This window comes from Hypanus sabinus, chromosome 19, assembly GCF_030144855.1.
Source record: "Hypanus sabinus isolate sHypSab1 chromosome 19, sHypSab1.hap1, whole genome shotgun sequence".
NCBI lineage: Eukaryota > Metazoa > Chordata > Chondrichthyes > Myliobatiformes > Dasyatidae > Hypanus > Hypanus sabinus.
Genome location: NC_082724.1, coordinates 63,965,840 through 63,988,179, shown reverse-complemented (window position 1 = coordinate 63,988,179; position 22,340 = coordinate 63,965,840). Strand labels below are relative to the sequence as shown.

General features: G+C 43.3%; 1 protein-coding gene across 1 annotated transcript in view; it reads right to left on the bottom strand.

Annotated features, from left to right (window-relative positions):
• Positions 1–22,340, bottom strand: part of dock3 (dedicator of cytokinesis 3) — a 964,109-nt gene that overhangs the window by 403,186 nt on the left and 538,583 nt on the right. Inside the window, exons 11-12 of the mRNA XM_059944552.1 lie at positions 19,445–19,505; positions 18,349–18,496 (exon numbers count right to left, since the gene is read on the bottom strand). Of these exons, the coding sequence (XP_059800535.1) occupies positions 18,349–18,496; positions 19,445–19,505 (209 nt within the window). The remainder of the gene's footprint in view (positions 1–18,348; positions 18,497–19,444; positions 19,506–22,340) is intronic.

Genomic DNA, 22,340 nt, shown 5'->3' with positions numbered 1-22,340 from the left:
CCCAAAATATTCAAGACAATGGTCTGCACCACCTGTTTGACTGTGTTCTGTGCACTTCCTCTGCCACCTTCTTCCCTGAATGGCTGAAGCAGTCTGCAGCACAGTACCCTATCCAGCAGCTCACTAGTGCTGTAGACATACAGTATTTGATGTTCCTGCTAACCATCAACAGCTTGTGATTGTGGAAGGTCAAAAACTGCACCTTTGGTTGGACCCTCTGAGTACGCCACCATCTTACTTGCTGGTTGGCAGTAAGTCATGCACTTTGGTAGAAGGATTAAGGGTGCAGGCTATTTTCTAAATGGGAAGAAAAATCAAAAATCAGACATAGAAACGGGCTTAGGAGTCCTTGTTCAGGATTCCCTTACAGATTAAGTAGTTGGTAAGGAAGGGAATGTTAGTGTTCCTTTTGAGAGGATGAGATCACCAGGCGGAGTCTACAGGAATTCGAGGATCCAGAGTTCGGCTGCGTTCTGGCGAAGGGTGTTTAAGGAGGAACACTGGAGGCGTGAGCTCCAACGATTTTTGTGCACAAATTGTTAACTTTAATAAGAGTGGCGCCTTTGTCTTTTATATTTTGTTTCACACACAACAAAATAAGAGTTATAAAGTGTAATCATTTAATCGCTTATTGTGTACTGTCTGATATTTGCATTGTGAGTTTGTACTGGGGTACATTACACAGTATCCACCCAAACTTGAATGCCCTATTTGGCAGGGCCGAAAGCTTATTCCCCTAGATGAACATGCGGCCAGGCCTAGTGTGCTATATTTGTGGGGGCTCATCTGGGACTGGATTCTGTTGGATGATGTGTGATCACATTGTTTAAATTAGTGCTGTTATGGATGCAGCTGGGCTCGAGCGTTGGTGTGTATCTATAGGTCTACCAGTAAGTAATGCGTGTGTGTTGAGTGGGATAGAGATTCATACTCCGGATGAATTGTTAATTCGACAGATGAGTATGGTTAAAGCTGTCAGGAAGGTGGAAGTTGTATCAGGAAAGTTTGATAAAGTGGCAGGCTCAGACCTGCTGTTAGTGTAGACTAGCATAGACGTGATGATGGTGGAACTGCCAGAGTTTATGGGTGACCTAGGGGAGGCGGGTCCATGGCAGGTTCAAACTGTCAGGGAGGGGGTGACTGGAGCTCAGCAAGCTGAGTTGCCAACAGCTGAGGGCGGAGATGTTAGAGAATGGGTTCTCTCGTTACTGAGGGAAGAGGGGAAAGAGTGGTTGGATTTGGAAAGTTTGATTAGTTCCCAGTGAAAGGTGAGAGTTCTGAGTTGGCATCCACCATTACCTCTCTGGCAAGTAAGGAGGCGGGGTCCCATCAGTAGCTAAGAATTTTCTCTGGAACAATGCCCACCCCCGAAGAGAAGGAGGATTATGAGACATGGGTGGAGCAAATGTTGCAGTTGTTAGATGAGTGGCAGTGCTCTGATGATGAAAAGTGAGAGATTGGTTGAAAGTTTGAGGGGGGGGGTTGGTGGCTGAGGTAGTACGAGGTGTGAAAGTTAACTAGCCCTCTGGGTTGAGTGGGAGCTCCTGGGAGCTCCTAGGGGAGTTTCAAAACATGTGTCGAAAAGGGTGATAAGCTCTCCATGTACCTTTTTTGGCTAGAGACAGCTAAATGGGCTGCAGTGCTGGGGGGGGGGTCATTCAGGCTGAACAGGTGGATCAGTTAAGGATGGACCAGGTAACTAGGGGCGCCCAGGCCCAGGACAGAATTGCTTGGAGTCTCCGGCAGTCTTATAAACCCCTCCATCGTTCATTCAGTTGATCAGAGAGGTATGGGGGGGTTGAGAACATTTTGGGGCTGCGGGAGGACTCTGTCAGCAGGGTGCCATCCTTGGTTGTAGCCCCTTGTGGTGAAGCGACTGGAGCCAGCACCACCCGGGAATTGGTAAAGGACGTGGTGGCAGAGCTGAGAACTGAGAGGGCACGGGGGTTCAGGGTGGGTGTGGACCCTACGTATGATAGGACTAGTAAGGAGGGCGCCCCCTCTCTAGTGCAGGGGGCTGCGGGTGGCCGGTGTTCCGTGAGAAGAGGGGTGGCCAGTAGCGTGTGCTACAACTGTGGGAAAAAGGGACACTTCTGGCGGGAATGTGAGCAGCTGAAAACCTCTTGGAGGGCGAACTCCCGGGTATCCAAGCAGGGAGCGATGTCAGGAAACTTAGAGGAGACCCAGTGAGGGAACGTCCTGGTGTCTCTGGGGGAACACGTTCCCAGCCATGTACCAAGGAAACCCCGAAAGCAAAAGACCCTACTCCTGAAGGATTAGTGGGACCCCATTCCAGCATGTCGCTATGGATAATCTATGCTAAAGCCATCCTCGACACCGGGTCTCAGGTTACATTACTGTACCGTTCGTTTTACAATCAGTAACTGAAGCATTTGCCCTTGACCCCATTCAGTGCGCTTGGAGATTTGGGGTATCAGTGCTGGTGATTATCTGTATGACGGTTGTTTGTCAGTGAACTGGAGTTCTCGGAAGCCGATGTGGGAGTGTCTGAAGTTATTGAGACGTTAGCGCTGGTTTGTCCGGATCCAGTTGAGACGGGTGGTGTTTCAGTTCTGGTGGGGACTAGCACCCCTCTGTTTCAGAGGCTCATGGGGGCCTGCAAGGAGAAGGCGGGAGAGAACTTTTTGTGGACCCTGTCGTTGCACCCAGTTTCGTGCTGCTTTTGAGGAAGTGCGTGGCTGCACTGGACTGGGTATTGAATTTAAACGAGGGACTGTGTAGGGCAGGCAGTCGAAGCCTAAGGTAATATGGCCCAGGGAAGTAGCAAGAGTGATGGGAATCCTCAGATTTCCCTGAGTGCCTGAGGGTAAGGCCCTTCTAGTGGACACTCCGGAAGACCTCTAGGGGGAGACATGATTCCTGGCTGGGGTGCTGGTGAGGCCCAAATTGCAGAGGCCCTCGGTTGTACAGGAGAGCAGGATGGCTGTGATTGTTAGGAACACTACAAAGAGAGAGTTCACTTTTAAGAGAGGGTTGCCTCTGGTGCATTTGCTCTTGGTGACGGTAACGTCTAGCGCCCCTGTGTGGCCTACTGGAGAGAAAAGGGAAAAGTTGACCGCTGAGGCCTTTAACTTTGGGGACTCTCCTATGCCTCCAGGTTGGAAAAGGAGGCTGGAGGAGAAGATGCTGAAGCTGGAAGGTGTCTTTTCCCTTGGAGAGTTGATGTGGGTTGTTCCAAGAGCACTCGCCACACCATTCGGTTCACTGAGGACACCCTGTTTAGAAAGAGGTTGCGGCAACTGACCCCTGCAGACATGGAAGACGTGTGGCAGCACTTGTGTAAGTTGAAGGAAGCTGGGATCACCATTGAGTCTCGAAGCCCCCATGCATCCACAATAGTAGTGGCCCGGAAGGAAAATGGTAAGGTACGTATGTGAGTGAACTATATGACTCTGAACAGGCACACCATCCCTGACTAGTGTATGGTCCCGAGGGTCAAAGACACGCTGGCCTGTCTGAGTGGAGTGAAATGGTTTAGTGTGGTGGACTTGAGGAGTGGATACTACCATATTCCAATGAGTGAGGCCGATAAAGAGAAGACAGCATTTATATGTCCCCCGGGATTTTTCCAGTTCGAAAGGATGCCTCAGGGCATTTTGGGAGCCCCTGCCACTTTCTAGAGGGTCATGGAAAAGACAGTGGGGTATATGAATTTGCTTGAAGCCTTGGTATATTTGGATGACTTGATAGTATTTGGATCCACCTTGGAAGAACACGAAGCGAGACTACTGAAGGTGCTAGGCGGACTGAAGGATGAAGGGTTAAAACTTTCCCTGGACAAGTGCCAGTTCTGCAAGACGTCTGTTAGCTATGTTGGGCACATAACCTCACGGCTGGAGTAGCTACAGACCCGACTAAGATAGATGAGGTGACCACTTGGCCGAGGCCCCAGACTATGAGCATTCTTTGCTCATTCTTAGGGTTCTGTGATTATTATTGGAGATTCATGAAGGGCTATGCCAAAGTGAGTCACTCCTTGAACAGCTTTTGCGTGGTTACCCTCCCTTGGGGAAGAAAAGGAAAGGAAAAAGACGACGGGAGGTTGGAGAATATCTAAACCGGGGGTCGGCAACCCGCGGCTCCGGAGCCACATGTGGCTCTTTTACGTCTGTGCTGCGGCTCCCTGTTGCTTTGGGAAATAATTGGTTGTGGCGACCCTTTTCCTGGCACATCCGAACCGACTCACAATAAGATAGCCTACGGGGGTTTGCGAGCACAGAGCTTTGGAGCCTCTGCGCCATGGGGGGGGGGGGGGGCAGGTTGAGGGAGGCTTAAAAGTGAGGCTGAAGATTTCGAATAAAGTTTTTTTCCTTCGACTGCAGTTACCGACTCCGTGTCGTAATTTTAGCGCTGCGTGTAGCACACCGCTACATGGTCAGTATTTAATTAATATGTATTTTATGTTAGTTTGTTAGTTTTTGAAATGTAAATCTAAATTTGAAGATTATGGTGATCTTGTACAATCTAAATAAGACGTTGTGGCGACGCATTTCCTGACACATCCGAACCGGCTCACAATTAGCCAGCGTTCAGGCTAAGGGAGATAGCCTACGGGGGTTTGTGAGTACGTGTCTTTTGCAGCATCCGCGCCCATGGGGGGCGGGTTGAGGGAGGCTTAAAAGCAAGGCTGTTTAGTTCGAATAAAGCTATCTTTGACTGCAGTTTACTGACTGCGTGTAGCAACCGCTACAACGTGTTTTTATCGCTGGCTGTCCAGAGGGGAGGTGCTGAAACGCTTTGTCGCGCGTCTGGAAGAAGTGAAAACTTTCCTGGGCAGCAAAGGGCTCAACTTTCCTGAGCTGGAACAGCCAGAGTGGCTGGAAAAGCTACACTTCATGGTAGACATGACAGCGCACCTGAACACGCTGAACACAGCTCTTCAGGGGAAAGGACGTACAGCCCTGCACATGTTGGAGGATGTTTTGCATTCGAGCGCAAGTTGACGTTGCTTGCCAGAGATTTACAGAAAGGCACATTGTCTCACTTGCCCAATTTGAGAGAGTTCAAACAATGTCACGACATGATAAATTCGGAGTATTTACATTCTGCAATCATCGCAATGCAAACATCGTTTGGGAAACGCTTCTGTGAGTTCAGAGAGGAAAAAAACACATTATCCTTCCCGGTCACTCCCCTAAGCATCGATCCATCCCTACTGAATACGACTGCATTGTCAGGTGTGAGTCAACCTGAAGAAGTATGATAAATATTTTAATTGCGTATTATTTTACGTATATTCATATGTTTTCATTGTTCAGTGAAATAGTCCTTTTATTTTTCAGGCTGACAGCTGGCTGATGTTATTTTTGGTTTGCTGCTGGCGGCAAATTTAAGTTCGGCGTTTTTCATAAATACAAGAAGGACTCAAATAGACGTTGAGTATTTTACTTAAAAGTAACCTTCAACCCAACGTCTTTTTTTCGGAGTTCAAAATGTTTTTGTTGCATGCAGAAATGTAATTTTGTTTTCTCTGCAGGAGTTCATCAATTTCATAAATGCAACACATTATAGTTTATTTATACATAGCATAAAGGCAAAACAAAACGTTGTATGCAGTGTTATTTCATTTTAAATGTCAAACGGGTTTTGCGGCTCCCAGTGTTTTCTTTTCTGTGGGAAACGGGTCCAAGTGGCTCTTTCAGTGGTAAAGGTTGCTGACCCCTGATCTAAACCCATCAGAGCCCTTTGGACAGAAGTGGAATGCAAAATGTGAGGAGGCTTTTCAATCGCTGAAAGAGTTGCTGACCCAGGCACTGGCGCTAGCTTTTGCGGACCCCCAATTGGCATATGTATTACACACTGATGCCAGCCGAGAGGGGTTAGGGGGCGTCCTGTATGAGGATCAGGGTACCAGGTTGAGGCCTGAGCAGTTCATCAGCCGTAGTTTGGCGCCCTCCAAGAGAAACTATCCCACCCAGAAGTTGGAATTTCTGGTATTGAAATGGGCGGTGGTGGATAAGCTGAATGACTGTCTCTATGGGGCCAAGTTTCAGGAGAGGACAGACAACTGGCTCATTTACATTCTGACCTCAGTGAAACTGGATGCCACAGGCCATCGGTGGTTGGCAGCCTTGTCGGTATATGATTTCAGCCTGAAGTACCGGCCAGGGAGCCGGAACATCGATGTGGACGCTTTGTCCCGACGGGTGCATGAGGAACTGGAGAGGGACGAGGAGTGGGAGAGCATTCCTGCCCCTGGGATGAAGGCCATGTGTCAGTTTTCCATCACCGTGAAGGCCGAGGAAAAGGAGAGGGCGGGTTGAGCAGTGGATCAATTGAGGGTTTCTGATGACGCCCTACCCCCAGTTTACTATAACCTGACTGCTCTGAAGACCAAGCAGCTGTTGGAACTGAATTCTGGGGAAGTGACAGCTGCTCAGTGAGATGACCTGGGCATTGGCACTATTTGGTACGTGGTTGAAAAGGGGGATATGGTGCAGGCAGAGAAGACATAACATGCTTTGGTGCCTCCATTACTGAGAGAATGGCCTCGGTTGAAGTTAAAGAACCAAATTTTACACCAGGTCACGTCACATTGGCAACTGGTCCTGCCGGAGAAGTAGCGGAAGATTGTGTTGAGGTCACTTCATGATAATTCTTGACATCTGGGGGTGGAAAAGACCTATGGATTGCTCAAAGACCGGTTTTACTGGCCCCAAATGAAGTCGGAGGTCAAAGAGTACTGCAAGTCATGCATTCACTGCATATGCCGGAAGACATGGCCTGTGCAGGCCGCTTCTCTGTCACACTTGCAGAGTGCAGGTGTCCCGGACCTGGTGTGTATGGACTTCCTGTCCATAGAACCTGATGCCAGCAACACGGTGAAAGTCCTAGTCATTACTGACCACTACACTAGATATGCTCAGGCTTACCAAGGACCAGAAGGCAACTACAGTGGCAGAAGTGTTATGGGAGTAGTATTTTGTGCATTATGGCCTTCCCAGGTGGATACACAGTGATCAGGGACAGGACTTCGAGAGCAGACTCATCTATGAATTACTGGGCATGCTGGGTGTTGAGAAATCGAGGATCATGCCCTATCACCTGCAGGGTGATCCCCAGTCTGAGAGGTTTAATCAGACCTTGCTAGACATGCTTGGAACCCTGGAGATCAGCAAGAAGAGCAGGTGGAGTCAACATATCGGGCATCTGGTTCACTGTTACAACTGTACATGAAATGAAGCTACTGGGTACTCGCCGTATTATCTGATGTCTAGGCGCGAGGCAAGGTTGCCCATTGACCTTTGCTTCGGGACTGAAGCCGGTGACTTAACACCGAAACATTATCTGAAGTATGTGTCTGATATGAGGAGAGAGCAGCAAAAGGCTTATGAGTTGGCTGGTTGCAGCTGCCAAGCAGAATCGGGGAAATAAGAGGAGGTATGTTCAGAAAGTGAAGTTTGCCTAACTCCTGCCGGGAGACCGAGTCCTCATAAGGAATTTCGGACTACCTGGAAAGTACAAGTTGGCTGACTGCTGGGTGACTACGCCCTATGTGGTGGAGAGTTAGATGCCAAACATACTGATTTTCTGGGTGAGACCAGAGGAGGGGAAGGGGCCTGTCAAGATTATCCATCAGAACCACCTATTGCCCCTGGGACAAGAGGTGCAGGTAGACCGAGAGCTCGACTTGGAGCCCACATCTAGTACAAGAACTCTGCAGAAACGCCGGGCAACTGAAAAGCCCACAGTGAAAAGCCCCTGAGAGGGATACTGATTTGGAGGATCAGTGTGAATGCTGATTCCGATGTATGGTACATGCTACCTTTCGCTAACTCCCCTGTGGTTGAGGAAGAGACTCCTGGCCCTTCTCCCACTGAGTCAGGTGAGGCAAGGGGGGGCTATTGGTGGGCAGCCTGGGGTACAGCAGGACTCTGAAGGAGAGGAGGTGGGGCCTGAACATGAGGCAGGGGGCTCTGAATTGCAGGGGATTTTGGGTGATAGATCACCCAAGATTTCACCAGGCAGACCCGCAATATCTCCAGTAGCATCTGAGTCAGAAGAGTTAGGGGAGATGGTATGGAGGTCTCAGAGAATTAGGAACCCCCCCGGATAGGTTGGCCTATTTAGCGCTTGGGGAATAGAGCATGATTTCTACTATTTTGGGAAGCTATGTCACTGCTTTCTGCACTTGGATTGGGTTGTGTGTTTTGCAGGAAGGGTCGGCAAATCATCTTAATGTCATGAGGGCATGACTAAATTTGGTGGGGGAGAATGTAGGGTTCTCAGTAATGTTAACTGCTAAGGCTAATGAAATGGCTTCTCTGTTATGCTAACTGCTGATGTCATGGTTTCTCTGTAGCTGCAATGTTTGGGTTATAACTACCATAAGATAACGCAGGTTTATGGTGCTGGGGAGTAGGTACAGAGGAGATGTCAGGGGTAAGTTTTTTACTCAGAGAGTGGTGAGTGCATGGAATGGGCTGTAGGTTTTCTATGTTTCTATATAACGGGGAACTAACCAATGGGAGACATGTTATTCTATCTTGTATGGCTGGAAACCAAGTTTTTGCAGGGTTTTTCGGTCGAGGTGAGTGAGGAGGAAGAACAGGTGCAGGGAGCGCTCAGTGATCACCAGGCGGAGTCTACAGGAATTCGAGGGTCCGGAGTTTGGCTGCGTTTCAGTAGAGGTCGTTTAAGGAGGAACACTGGAGGCGTGAGCTCCAATGATTTTTGTGCACAAACTGTTAACTTTAATAAGAGTGGCGCCTTTGTCTTTTATATTTTGTTTCACTCACAACAAAATAATAGTTATAAAGTGTAATCATTTAATCGCTTATTGTGTACTGTCTGGTATTTGCGTTGTGAGTTTGTACTGGGGTACATTACACAGCATCCACCCAAACTTGAATGCTCTATTTGGCAGGTCGAAAGCTGATTCCCCTAGACCAGGGGTCAGCAACCTTTACCACTGAAAGAGCCACTTGGACCCGTTTCCCACAGAAAAGAAAACACTGGGAGCCGCAAAACCCGTTTGACATTTAAAATGAAATAACACTGCATACAACGTTTTTTTTTGCCTTTATGCTATGTATAAACAAACTATAATGTGTTGCATTTATGAAATTGATGAACTCCTGCAGAGAAAACGAAATTACATTTCTGCATGCAACAAAAACATTTTGAACTCCGAAAAAAAGACGTTGGGTTGAAAGTTACTTTTAAGTAAAATACTCAATGTCTATTTGAGTCCTTCTTGTATTTATGAAAAACGCCGAACTTAAATTTTCCGCCAGCAGCAAACCAAAAATAACATCAGCCAGCTGTCAGCCTGAAAAATAAAAGGACTATTTCACTGAACAATGAAAAAATATGAATATACATAAAATAATAGGCAATTAAAATATTTATCATACTTGGTTAATGGGATTTCTGCTCCTGGACCTCAGCGCACAGCGTCTGCACATCAGGGCTGTATGACGTCACCTTCATCTTTACACAGGATCGCAAGCTGTCATCTGTGAGGCGTGCGCGATGTTTGTTTTTAATAAAGTTCATGTTGGAGAACACCTGCTCACTTACATATGTGGATCCAAAGATCGACAGGACTCAAAGCGCATACTTTTTAATGTTTACATAAATGTCGGGCATAGCATTCCATGTTTCGAACACAAGTTTGTCCGGTTTTAGAAGGTTTTCAATATCACTCCATTTGTGATTCTGAGCAAGAAGAACAGCCTTCTGACGGGCAACATCTTCAAGGTCTGCTGTCAAGCGTCTAAACTTGGACACCCATATGTCTTTGTCGGCTATGTCGGCCAGTTCCATCTCAAGATCAGGTTGACTCACACCTGCCAATGCAGTCGTATTCAGTAGGGAAGGATCGATGCTTAAGGGAGTGACCGGGAAGGATAATGTGTTTTTTTCCTCTCTGAACTCACAGAAGCGTTTCCCAAACGATGTTTGCATTGCGATGATTGCAGAATGTAAATACTCCGAAATTATCATGTCGTGACCTTGTTTGAACTCTCTCAAATTGGGGAAGTGAGACAAAGTGCCTTTCTGTAAATCTCTGGCAAGCAACGTCAACTTGCGCTCGAATGCCAAAACATCCTCCAACATGTGCAGGGCTGTGCGTCCTTTCCCCTGAAGAGCTGTGTTCAGCGTGTTCAGGTGCGCTGTCATGTCTACCATGAAGTGTAGCTTTTCCAGCCACTCTGGCTGTTCCAGCTCAGGAAAGGTGAGCCCTTTGCTGCCCAGGAAAGTTTTCACTTCTTCCAGACACGCGACAAAGCGTTTCAGCACCTTCCGTCTGGACAGCCAGCGATAAAAACACGTTGTAGCGGTGTCAGTAAACTGCAGTCAAAGATAGCTTTATTCGAACTAAACAGCCTTGCTTTTAAGCCTCCCTCAACCCAGCCCCCATGGACGCAGATGCTGCAAAAGACGCGTACTCACAAACCCCCGTAGGCTATCTCCCTTAGCCGGAATGCTGGCTAATTGTGAGCCGTTTCGGATGTGCCAGCCACACTTAGATTGTACAAGATCACCATAATCTTCAAATTTAGAATTACATTTCAAAAGCTAACAAACTAACATAAAATACATTTTAATTAAATACTGACCAATTATTTCCCAAAGCCACAGGGAGCCGCAGCACAGAGGTGAAAGAGCCACAAATGGCTCGGGAGCCGCAGGTTGCCGACCCCCGCCCTAGACGAATGTGCGGGCAGGCCGAGTGGGCTACATTAGCTAATGACCTAATCCTGCTCCTATGTCTTATGGTCTTAGAGTCTTACAGAAACTGCTCTTTATGTTCTTCTTTCCAGGTATGCCAAAATGATTGTTTTTGGAATACTACTTATGAGTTGCCTCATAGTTTTCAAAGTGTCTGCTGAAGGTTACATGTTCTACAATAACTGGCCAATTACATATTCATCTAGACAGATGCAAGGTATGAAGATTAGACTGGTGGCAGATTCACAATATTCACAGAAAAATCTATTTGGATTCTATTAGATGCCATAGTAATAGTAGAATGTGTGGATGAGGAAGGTGAAATGGTAGTAAGAGTAGAGATTTTGTAAAATAAATGAGACCAATGTCTGTTGATAATCGGGGCCGAATAACAGGGATATGGGGAAAAGATATGAATACTAGGATAATGGTGAAACTTTTTGGGACTTGCTTCAGTTAAAAAAAGGACTATAATTCAAGTACATCTCTACCGTGAATGTAATACAAATTGGAAACGGGATCATTGGTTGGCATGTGCCACAAGCAACTCAACCCTGGTATCATGACTTCTCACCGTGATCCTAGTATTCAGATCTTTTCCCCACATCCCTGTTACTCAGCCCCAATAATCAACAGATGTTGGTCTCATTTCTTTTACAAAATCTCTTCTCCAGTTGCTCTGGAGCCTTGTGGTCTTCCATATATATCAGGGGTGTCAAGCTCATTTTAGGTCATGAGCTGGATTGAGCAAAGTGTGACTTCATATGGGCTGGATCAGTTGTGCATGTGCAAATGCACACGCGCGTGCTCCCACAGCTTTTGTTGCCTTCGTTTTTTCAACCTGCTCTCATGCGTCTCAGTCTCTGCTACAACTACAAAGCGTTTCACTTTACGAATTTTGTTTCTTATGAAGAAGAAGATTGCCTATCAAGCATTATTTTTATGATTGGTGTTAACTTACAGTTGTAGGCTACAAGAAAGTTGTGATGAGAGAGAGAAAAAACAATGCTATTTTGGTTAAGATTGTTTTGGGAGCCACACCCTTCCCATTAATAAGCCATTTGAAATCGAACATTAGCAGACACAAATGTAGCCCGAACGAAACAAATTGTAAATGTTGGCGACACAACTACTCCCAATTTTTATTAGCCTGCTTCCAGCAATCAAACTCAGACAATGAACACAGTTAGCCTCTCATTTTTATTGAAGTGATCACATTTACAATAACAGAATAGTCAGAAAATGAATGAATCACAGTACTAGGAAATTCAATATCTCATAATGCATTTTGCTTACATGTCACAGGGCATCTAACAGTGTCACTCATTTTTCACTTCCAGACACCTGATATCTCTTGGCTTTAACCAGCCTGTCAATATCAGGGACCAGTTTCTGGGCAGTTGTGATCTTCATAATGTCATTTAGATGTCAGTGTGTGAGCTGCGAGCGCAGTTTGGATTTGTTAATGTCCATTATGGAGAACACCTGCTCACAGAGATATGTTGTCTCCAATATGCAAAGGATCTTTGAGGCAAAGTCTGTCATCTTGGGGTACATCGGTCCTAGGTATTGATAGAATGAGTCCAGACCCACAGTCTCAAATTTATATTTCAAATCCGAGTTACACTGAATTTCAATTAGTTCCATTTGGAGTTCCTCCGGCACATCTGATACTGTGTTGACGGCAAACGGCGAGCAAAATAGTGAGAATTCCTTCTCGAGCTGAGTGAAGACTTGGAAACAATTCTGAAACTCACTTTTCAGCTGAGATATTTTGTCCTTGTACCTGTCCATATTGTCATTATTCCCATGAGCAACACTCACAGACTGCAAAGAGAAGAAATGAGCCGGGTTGCTCCAGGATAGTTGCATCTCCCACAGGCCTAATTTAATTTGAAAGGCACGAATGCTGTTGTAGTATTCTGTAACAAGTTTGTTGCGGCCGTGCATGTTAACATTAAGCACATTTAAGTGCTCTGTTGTATTCACCAAAAATGCAAGATCGTGAAGCCAATCTGGGTCATCCAACTCTGCCATTGGCTTCCCTTTCTCATTCATGAATAGTCCAATTTCCACACGTAATTGAAAAAAACGTTTGAGCACAACCCCTCTGCTCAGCCAGCGGACTTCAGTGTGGTAGGGTCGGCCGTGTCCAATATTACTTTCGGACAGAAGAGTGTCAAATTGCCGATGGTTGAGTCCCTTGGCTCTAATAAAATTAACTGTTTTGAATACTACATCCATGACATTGTCCATTTTCAGACTCCTGCTACATAATGCCTCTTGGCGTATAGTACAATGAAAATACCAGAATTCCTGCTCAGGATTCTCTGTCTGAACTTTCTCTCTGAGTTTCGCAACAACACCTGCCTTTTTCCCGACCATGGACGGTGCGCCATCTGTTGCCACGCTAACAGCGTGACTTCAGTCGAATCCCCAGTCTGTCCATGGCCTCGACGAGGCTGGAGAAAACGTTGATCGCCGCTGTGGTGTTTGTCATGGGCACCATTTCCACAAACTCCTCGGTGACGGTCAAAGATGCATCAACACCACAAACAGATACTCCCAATTGAGCTACATCAGTCACGTCGGTGCTCTCATCAATTGCAATAGATAAGGCAATAAATGACTTCACTTTGTCTTTTAGTTTACTGTTCAAATCTCCTGCAAAGACCCTGATTCTCTCTGCCACAGTATTTCTTGAGAAGCTGATATTACTGTTACGAACCCCATAACTGGGTTACTTACCAGCAAAGATAGAGGCGTCCGTTGGAGTCTGATGATACTATTTTTAATGGTAATTATTAATAAAAATACACAAAAATAATATCAATGCAAATATACAGATAATATACGTCATCAATACTAAACCTAAAAATGCGGGTATAATAATAATCAGTAAGAAATAAGCTCTATTGTTGTCTAGGGGATAATGAATTGTCGGATGGAAATATAAAGTTAATTTCAGTTCATACAGGCTGCCGTCATTTGTTTGTCGCTGTGTTGTAATTGTTGGAGAAAGAGAGAGAGAGAGAAATAGAAAAATAACTTGCCGACTTTCCTTTATGATTTCGATCCGTCGGTGTCTCGTTGTTGTGGCCATTCAAGTGTGATCTCTCCTTTAGCTAAACCATTCTTCTGTGATGAGTCCACCACCCAGGCAAGGGAGGACACACACGAGCTCCCACCGGCTTTCGCTATAAAACACTGTCACTGGATTTCATAGCGTTTCTCCTGGTGTGTCTAAGAGCTGTTCCCCAGACCCGTCTTTTTTCCTCACTCACGGGGTCTCAGATGTCTATCAGGTTGGGATGATGCAATCCCTCAACCAGACCACTCTGGTTGTCCCCTGAAGGGTTTCAATGAATAGTACAGTACTCAATATACAATTCCTTCTCCAAGAGACAATAGCCGTTATCAGTGGTTCCGTTCCGCTTATATCAGGAGACATTTCACCTTGTTGAGTATTCTGCGTCTCTCTCTCTCTCATTTCCTGACATGCTGTGTATCTCTCTCATCTCCTGGGTCTCAGACCCGAAATACTAGCGATCTTGCAATTCTCAAAAAGGAGGGAGCGACTTTGCACCCTTCGGCCCCTCAGAGTTGTTCCACGTTCATAACATTACCAAAAGCCTGTCTCTTCTCAGGGCACACCAGCTCAGCCACCGTCAGCATGCATGCTTTGATGAATTCCCCCTTTGAGTATGGCTTCGACGCTGCAGCTATTTTGTTGGCAATAGTATAGTTGGCCTTGACAGCTCCTTCATGAGTCTCTTGACTTTTGGTGAACACTGATTGCTGTTTTTTCAGAGCTGCTTCAAGCTCGTTTACCTTTTGCATTCTGAGTCGTCCTGCGTATTGCCATATTTTTCTCCGTGTGACGTCTCATAGTGTCGTTCGATATTGTACTCTTTCGCCACAGCCACTTGTTGCAAGCATATCAGACACACAGGTTTGCCATTAACCTCACAGAAGAAAAAAATGATCTTTCCAATTATCGTTGAATATCTGACCTTTGATGTCAACTTTTCTTTTCTTGGAAAGCATTTTGAACCACAGCAGCAAACAGTCTCAGCCTTGCTACAGGTGTTACTGACCTGAGTACCCTGTGTTTATACTGTGTCTGACGACATAAGTGGGGCCTAAGTGGTCTTCAGTGCAGGGTGGTAGGTGCTTATGCACAGCGAGTAGTTAACTGCCACCTATTGTATGACTGCCATACTGATACATAATAAATGGTCGTGAATATACTTTTCTCCCCCAAATAATCTCACGGGCCAGTAGTTTGACACCCCGATATACATCTTACCCTATGGCCTATGGTACAGATGATAACAATTGATACCACAACCATTGTAGTGCCAACTGTTATTGGTTCTTTTCTGTGTGATGAGGTTCAGACAGATAAAAAAGGATGAAGAAACAGAAGAATGAATTATTCTAGGATATAGACATGTGCAAGTGCTGTACAACTTGACATCACTCCAAATTCCAAGTTGGTGTGGAATAAGCCTTCAGCAGCTTTTCTAACATTTATTAATCAAACAGTTTACCCATTCAGAACTTAAAACATGAAAGAGGCTAAGCAGAGGGCTTATTTAGGATATGCTGCTGGAGTTTCTACGGTAAATAAACTAGATGTTGCAGAGATAATCTCTCAGTTAAATTTTCTAAGGTAAAAGGTGAAAGAAACTGTAAATCAAGATTATGGGGAAATGAGAAGAGTTAGCACATTAGGAAAGCAACAAATGAAGTTTCGGAAATGCTCCATATTTTACAACCCTTGGGAGATATGACAAACCAAATTACTGACAGAGTTAATAATGAAACTACTCAACAAACTAAGGATGCTGTATATACGACCTATGCCTTGCGGTTGCTTTCTGTAATTGTGGAATTTCTGTAATTCTGCCATTACAGAATTATAGCATTACTGATTGGATTTCAGATGAACAGTTAAAGGAATGTGTTGATACTGACACCCTAGGATGTCACATTGGAGAATTCAGGTTGACAAATTGCCTCCTTGGAAATTGTAAGAATGGGTCTGGACCACAGTATATTGGAGCTGTTCTTCATACCATAGTGAAAATCCTTACCATAGTGACAACCAAACATACCCCAATACGAGGTTCATAATTTTGAGAAATATCAAGTAGGAATTAGGATTTCACTTACTAATCCACCTACTTATGCTATTATTGTACTGTACAAGAGTCTTATATATGTAAAAGATCTAACCTATAATCTACATATATATGTGCCTAAGTCTTTTGCACAGCACTGTAGATTAAAAGTAATACCAAAGCACCAGCATATTTAAAAATATATCAGTACAAAAGCATATAAAAGGAACATGATAAAATATACCTGATTTCAAATCATATGTTGGGGTATATAACATCAATTGATAAAATATAATGAAGTGTAGGTACATAGTACTCAATGTGAGAAAAGATCATAGTGCAAAGTTAGACAAAATCACTAGAGATTTGGAATGGGATTTAGCATGCAAATGCTTCTGTTGTTTCAGTTGTCATAAGAAAACACCTTGGAAAATACATTAGAACAAAGAGTAAAACAATAATATGTGAAATATTATGAATCCAAGGATGTACTTTAATATTCAGAGCCCAGTTCCAAACTTTACTCCAAAAGGGCAGATTCTGCAAAATATAGTCTTGGATAGGTGGATGAGCAAGAAGTACATATCTAAGTAAATCCTCAGCAATATCGTTGATACATTGATACAACATTTGGGTAACACTTGTCCAGCTTAAACTTAGCTTGAAACATTAGAAAGTGCAATATTAGAGTTAATCATACTGCATATTATAGATCCTTTCTTGTATTGTGTACTTAACATAGCAATGTAACAATGTTTTGAGTTGGCCTGGGTTTAACTTAGTTCCTTTGATATTTGTGCAGAGACAATAAGCCTTGAATTAATTAAGAGTTGTGTAGTGAATTGCCCAACCCAGATCAGTTAATAATAGGTTAGGAAGCTAAGTTTTGCATGCATATTTACATACAAACTTTGAAAAGTTCACAAATTTCTGAATTTTGGTATGTTAATTTCCAATCTTCCTTAGATCTATCATGAATGAACGCTTCTTTGAACTTTGCAAATGGCTGCAATAGAAAAAGTGATTTTTATGAAAATATTAGTTCTATTAGTTCTACAAACTGAATTTTCCTAGATGCCAGTTGTCCTAATGAGCTAAATCCCAGCCACAGATCCCTTAACTCCAATGTCCTGTTGCTCCAAAGTCCCCTTTCTCCAACTAATTATGTCACTTGCTGGACCAGCACACCTAATTGCATGCCCCTCAACCAAATGGCCAATTTCAGAAATCCAAATCATTAAATGCCCCCAGACTGATATTCTGAGTCCTGGCTCATTAACTCAAATGCTCTTCACAGTCCCTGGACTCGATAACTCCAAAGCCCAGAGTGCTAATTACAGGTTCTGACTTGAGCACTTCAGCCCTAAGCTTTTGCTAATCCACATCTTGACTCCCATTATTGGACTGCTGTCTTCCACAAACCATCTGATCCACCTGTAGCCTGAACTTTTTCCATTCCTGTGCTTACATAGGTGCAGAAATTGAAGCAAAAGTTGCCAAAAAAGAATTTTCAAATGGTGACACATAATGAAAACAGTCATTGCATGGTGTGCTACTGCTGATTAACCCATCATAGTGGACACTGATACATTTATATAACGGTATTCTTCATATAATAATTAATACATTTAATTCTAAATAAAATTTATAATAGCATATTCTGTAGCTCAGACTATTGGAGAATAAAGTTGCATCACTTGCTGTGTGGCCAGAACTATGTGGCCAGCCTTGTGTTTGCTATTTGCTATGTATCCAATCTATTGGCCAGAATGTAATCTCTGTATTGCCTCTGTACTATTGAATGCATCAGTGTCTTAAGAATGTAGCTAACTGTGAAAAACCAGCCTTATATTTACTATGTATCCAACTCATTAGCCAGAATGTAATTTCTGTATTGCCTCTGTACTATTGAATGCATCAGCGCCTTAAGAATGTAGCTAACAGTGAAAGTGAGCATGTAGAAATAACGGCGGTAGACAGGATCATGGAGTGGTGTGATGGTATGGGGACCAGTCAAGGCTGGGAAGGGGGACACGTGTTCCAGGGAGTAGACTAGAGGAAGTATGGGCTACTGAGCAGAAATATTGGTGGCGAATCGAGAAGCTAATGTGCTGGTGATAAGCGTTGCAAGCCAATAGGGTATGCTAATGTAACTGAGATAGGAGAAGAGGGTATGCTAATGTAACTGAGATAAGAAATTACTATAAAGAATACTGTGTACTAGGCTCGGCGGGCAATTAGTGACACGCTCATTAATTGTCTCAGCTTTTGTGTGCAAATAAGGGCTTAAGCTTCTCAAATAATCTTCTGCGTCTCCTGGTTATTTCAAGAAACCACGACAAGATTAAGCAAATCTGTTTGTAACTAAATATCCAAACAATAAGAAATATGAAACACACCCTTGATCCATTCAGTCTACACAATTTACATTCCTTATGCAATACCTAAATCCTTATTCCATTCAGATCTCTGATTTTCTGGAAGACTGTAGGATTTAATTCCATTTAAAACATACTTCACTTACGTATAAACCTTTAGAACGAAATCCTTTTCCTCGCGAACTTCAGAAACAGATGGCAGAACATCCATCATGCTCAGCACTGCACATCCATATGGGCGCCGGTACTGTATGTGAGGGGGGCCTTTCTTTGAATCATTGGATAACATTCGACCTTGCAAGAAGAAGTGCAAAAGGGTTAACTTGAAAAAAAATTCTCAGCTCAGAACACCTGATAATTGCCCATTGCTAAACACTGTGCTGAAATTGCAAATACTGCAAACCCCAACCAGCTGAAATACTGGAAATATGCATTTTCTTTCAAAGGAATCAAGTATTAAATAACCTAATACTTTTTTTCCCATTCATACACTGTAGTTTCTGCAGCCAAGTCACCATATTTTTAATAAGAGCATGAAACCAATGGAAAATATGTCAGTTGCTATTATTCCTAACTGTAGTGCAACATGAATTCAGGAATGTTGGGCACTAGAATGGAGAAGGAAAAGGGAAAGAATGGAAATGAGGCTGGGGGGTGGTGGTGTGAAGCATGGAAAGAAACAGACAGAGGCTAAAAGAGGGCAAACCTCTTGTAGTGAGTTTATTGTACTAGGAGGATGATTTCAAGATTGAATGATATAGATACAATATTTTACTGATATCCTTAGTGACGAGCAATAGCTATTCAACAGCATCGTCTGTGCAGAACTTTTGAGATGGAGGTTCAGCCTGTATGCCATTTGGATGCCAAATTACTCATGCAAAACAATTACTGTTTGATTCAAGTAGATGTTGCATTCAGAGGTAACATGGTGGCAATTCAGTTGTTAATGAAGAGGCAAATCTAGTGACCCCACTTTGAACTCAATGAACAATTTCTGACAGTAAAAATTCATCCTTCCAGTGAGTAATCATGAGCCTTTGTTCTTCCACTGGAATATCAATTACTGTTTTTAAAATTCTTACCTTAAAGTATAACAGTGTGATAGAAAAGAGCCTGCAATCAACTTCAGAATTGCATACCTTAAAATAATATTGAAATTTCACAGGGATTCTAGTGGTTCGTTAAATATTTAGCTTTTAAGTTCTGAACCACAGTTAATTGTAAATATGAAGAATTTACCTATTCGTATAACATGAGCAACTATGTAGAGATCTCGCTTCAGATCCTTGTTACTCAGATCCTGAAAGTTTAAAAAACAAAGTTATGTCAGATAAATGATAGTAAAGAGTACAAATGTAGTCAATACCGTAAAGTGAGCTGTCTTACTAGTCATTATATTCAATGTTATAAATATTCTCTGCCATCATTATTTTAATGTGGGAGATTGTATACACACAATAAATTAACTATTTTCATTGAAATCTGGATCTTGGGACTTTTAGAACATGGGATGCTAAGAGCCTGATCTTATAAGGCTGTGATTTATTTAACTAGAGTAGAATGCAATAGTGACCATATTGGAAATTCTTCCTGGGTCTACTCATTGAAATTTGGACAACCACTTAAGTTTTTGTTATGATATGTATTAACAACACCTTTTTCCAGCATGGCAGCAATATAGCTTTCAGCCATATTGTTCCAAAATCAATTGTTTATGCTCATTTATGTACCAACCAGCTTTTTTCAAAAACTGAAAACAAAAAAATGCATATTCTGGAAATCTGAAATCAAAACAGAAATCCACAACATTTTTTATTGTTTGCTTTTGGCTACAATTAATTAATGGTACTTTCACACTCAACCTGTATTCTTTGTCAGTCTGCTTCATTTGCAGAGACTGCTCATTATTATCTCTGAGTTTTCCTCAAATTCCACTGCGAATTGTGCACTTTGGATATACAGTGGATTCCGGTTAATTGGGAGACATTGGGACCAATATATTTTAGCCCAATTAAGTGGCTAACACAATTAAGCCGAATTTTCATGGAAATAGTTAAAAAGGTATAAAAAGGCAAACCGTGTAACAAATTATGTACTTAAATGAAACACAAGAACAAATTAGAACACTACCAATAGGACAACAGTACTATAAAACTGTGTATTAGTTCCTACCAGTTATGAATGAAGGAATTCATCTTGCTGCCATGTTCGTTTGATTGACAGTAAATGAACAAAATCAGCACAGACACCTAGTGCAGATAACGGACTGCCTTCAAACAATGATATCAACAATTGCATCCTCCAAATCTTCATTTTTATTGTAACATTCAAGATGATTGTCAATATCTTCAAATTCTTTGTAGTTCCTAACTTGTTGAAGTAGTGAACCCATTTCATTTCCTCTCCCAGTCATTTCTGGCATCTCCAAGCTTGAATGCTTGAAACCACAGTGAGCAAGACGGTTCTGAATTGTCCTACTGTTTATTTCTCACCAAATATCAGTAACAAAAATCACTTATTTGAACATAGACACATGGAAATGATGCTATTTAAAAACTGTTCACACTAAACATGGTGTAGTGTCTTAAAGGCCACACAAGCGCAAGGCAACTGATGCTAGTTAGAACCTGTTTGGTAAGTGTCCTGTCCCAATTAACTGACATAGTGTCCTGAGTAAATGAAGGGAATCTTGGCACTTTTCTCAATTAGTTTTTGTTCTTTAAGAGTTGTCATGATTAATTGATGGTCCAATTACCCAGAATCCACTGCACTTGTTATGAGCGCTCTTCTACCACTCCTGTTGCTGATCGACTGGGAACTGGACTAAAAGTAGTCATGGGATCACATGGGAAGAGATCTATTAAGCAATGTCAAGACCTTATCCGCTCTTCCTTTACAGTGGATATTGCTTATATCTGGACTTTCAATGAACAACGCTGATGCAGATTGCACTTCAATAAAACTCTCCTCAATGAGTCCTCAAATACAGGACTACATGTGCAGGACTAATCTGATTAGAGTGTATGGAGTGTCCAAAGGAGGGGTACCACCTCTGGTGAAGGGGCTTTTCATGTCCATTCTCATATCTCATTCACTTTTTGTCCCCAGCAGACACTCAAGCTTTCACCTGTGGCCCCAACTGGTTGTTTGAATGCAACAGCAGCAACTAGATGAGGGCAGCTGAAGGGTTTCATACTCTGATGAGACAGGGAAACTCCTGTCCTAATACATGGAGTTAGCTCCAGCAGACTGAGTGGATGAGACAAACAATAAGATCCAATGGACAGGAAGGTGGGTCTGTAATGTTTTGAGGAGAATGAAGGGCATGGCAAAGCATAGAAGAAACCATGGTCATTGACTTGCAACCAAGGGAGACCACAATTCTGACAACTACTCTACCACTGGACCCAGACTTACAAGGTTAGGTGAGTGGAACTGCCCCAGTGCACTGGCTTTTCCACTTTAAAACTCCCCCGCACGGTTTCCTGTCATCGTCTGTTATGACAGACAACTATCACTAATGTCACCATCTCTCACAACTTCCTAGCCTCAGAATCATTCTAGACTGCGCACTACCACTAAATTCTGTTATCTATTCGAGTTTTCTCCTCAATGCAACTTCAATTAGGTTATCAAGTAAAAGTTTCATGGAGCTTTCTAAAAGCCCAGAATAGAGGCTGTATGGTAATGTAAAGCCAAACAATGGGCAAACGTGCTGAGGAGCTGCTATGCTAAACAGAGTGAGTGGTAGCTGAGCTAATTTTGAAAAATGATGTGCAGAACGTGGCTGTATCCTGAGTAACTGCTATATTAAATCAAGTGAAGGGTAGCCGAAATCATTGAAATATTTTGAAATATGAATTGTGGATCATGTTAAATCTACTATCATGGAACATGCCTGTCTTTAAACTCTGCCAGGGTATGCTACATTGGCAAACTCTGGGGAAGGAAAGCTTGTTTGTGTAAGGGTGGAGGTATCACTTCCTAGCAAATACAACCACTTGACACTTATGGAGGGGCTTCACCACCAAACCACGTGGAAAGCGGTGTCAGGGACAGAGGAGAGAAGTAAGGCACTCCATGGTAGACTTGAGACCTGCGGGTGTTTATTTAGATAAGCGTTGCTTATGTTCTC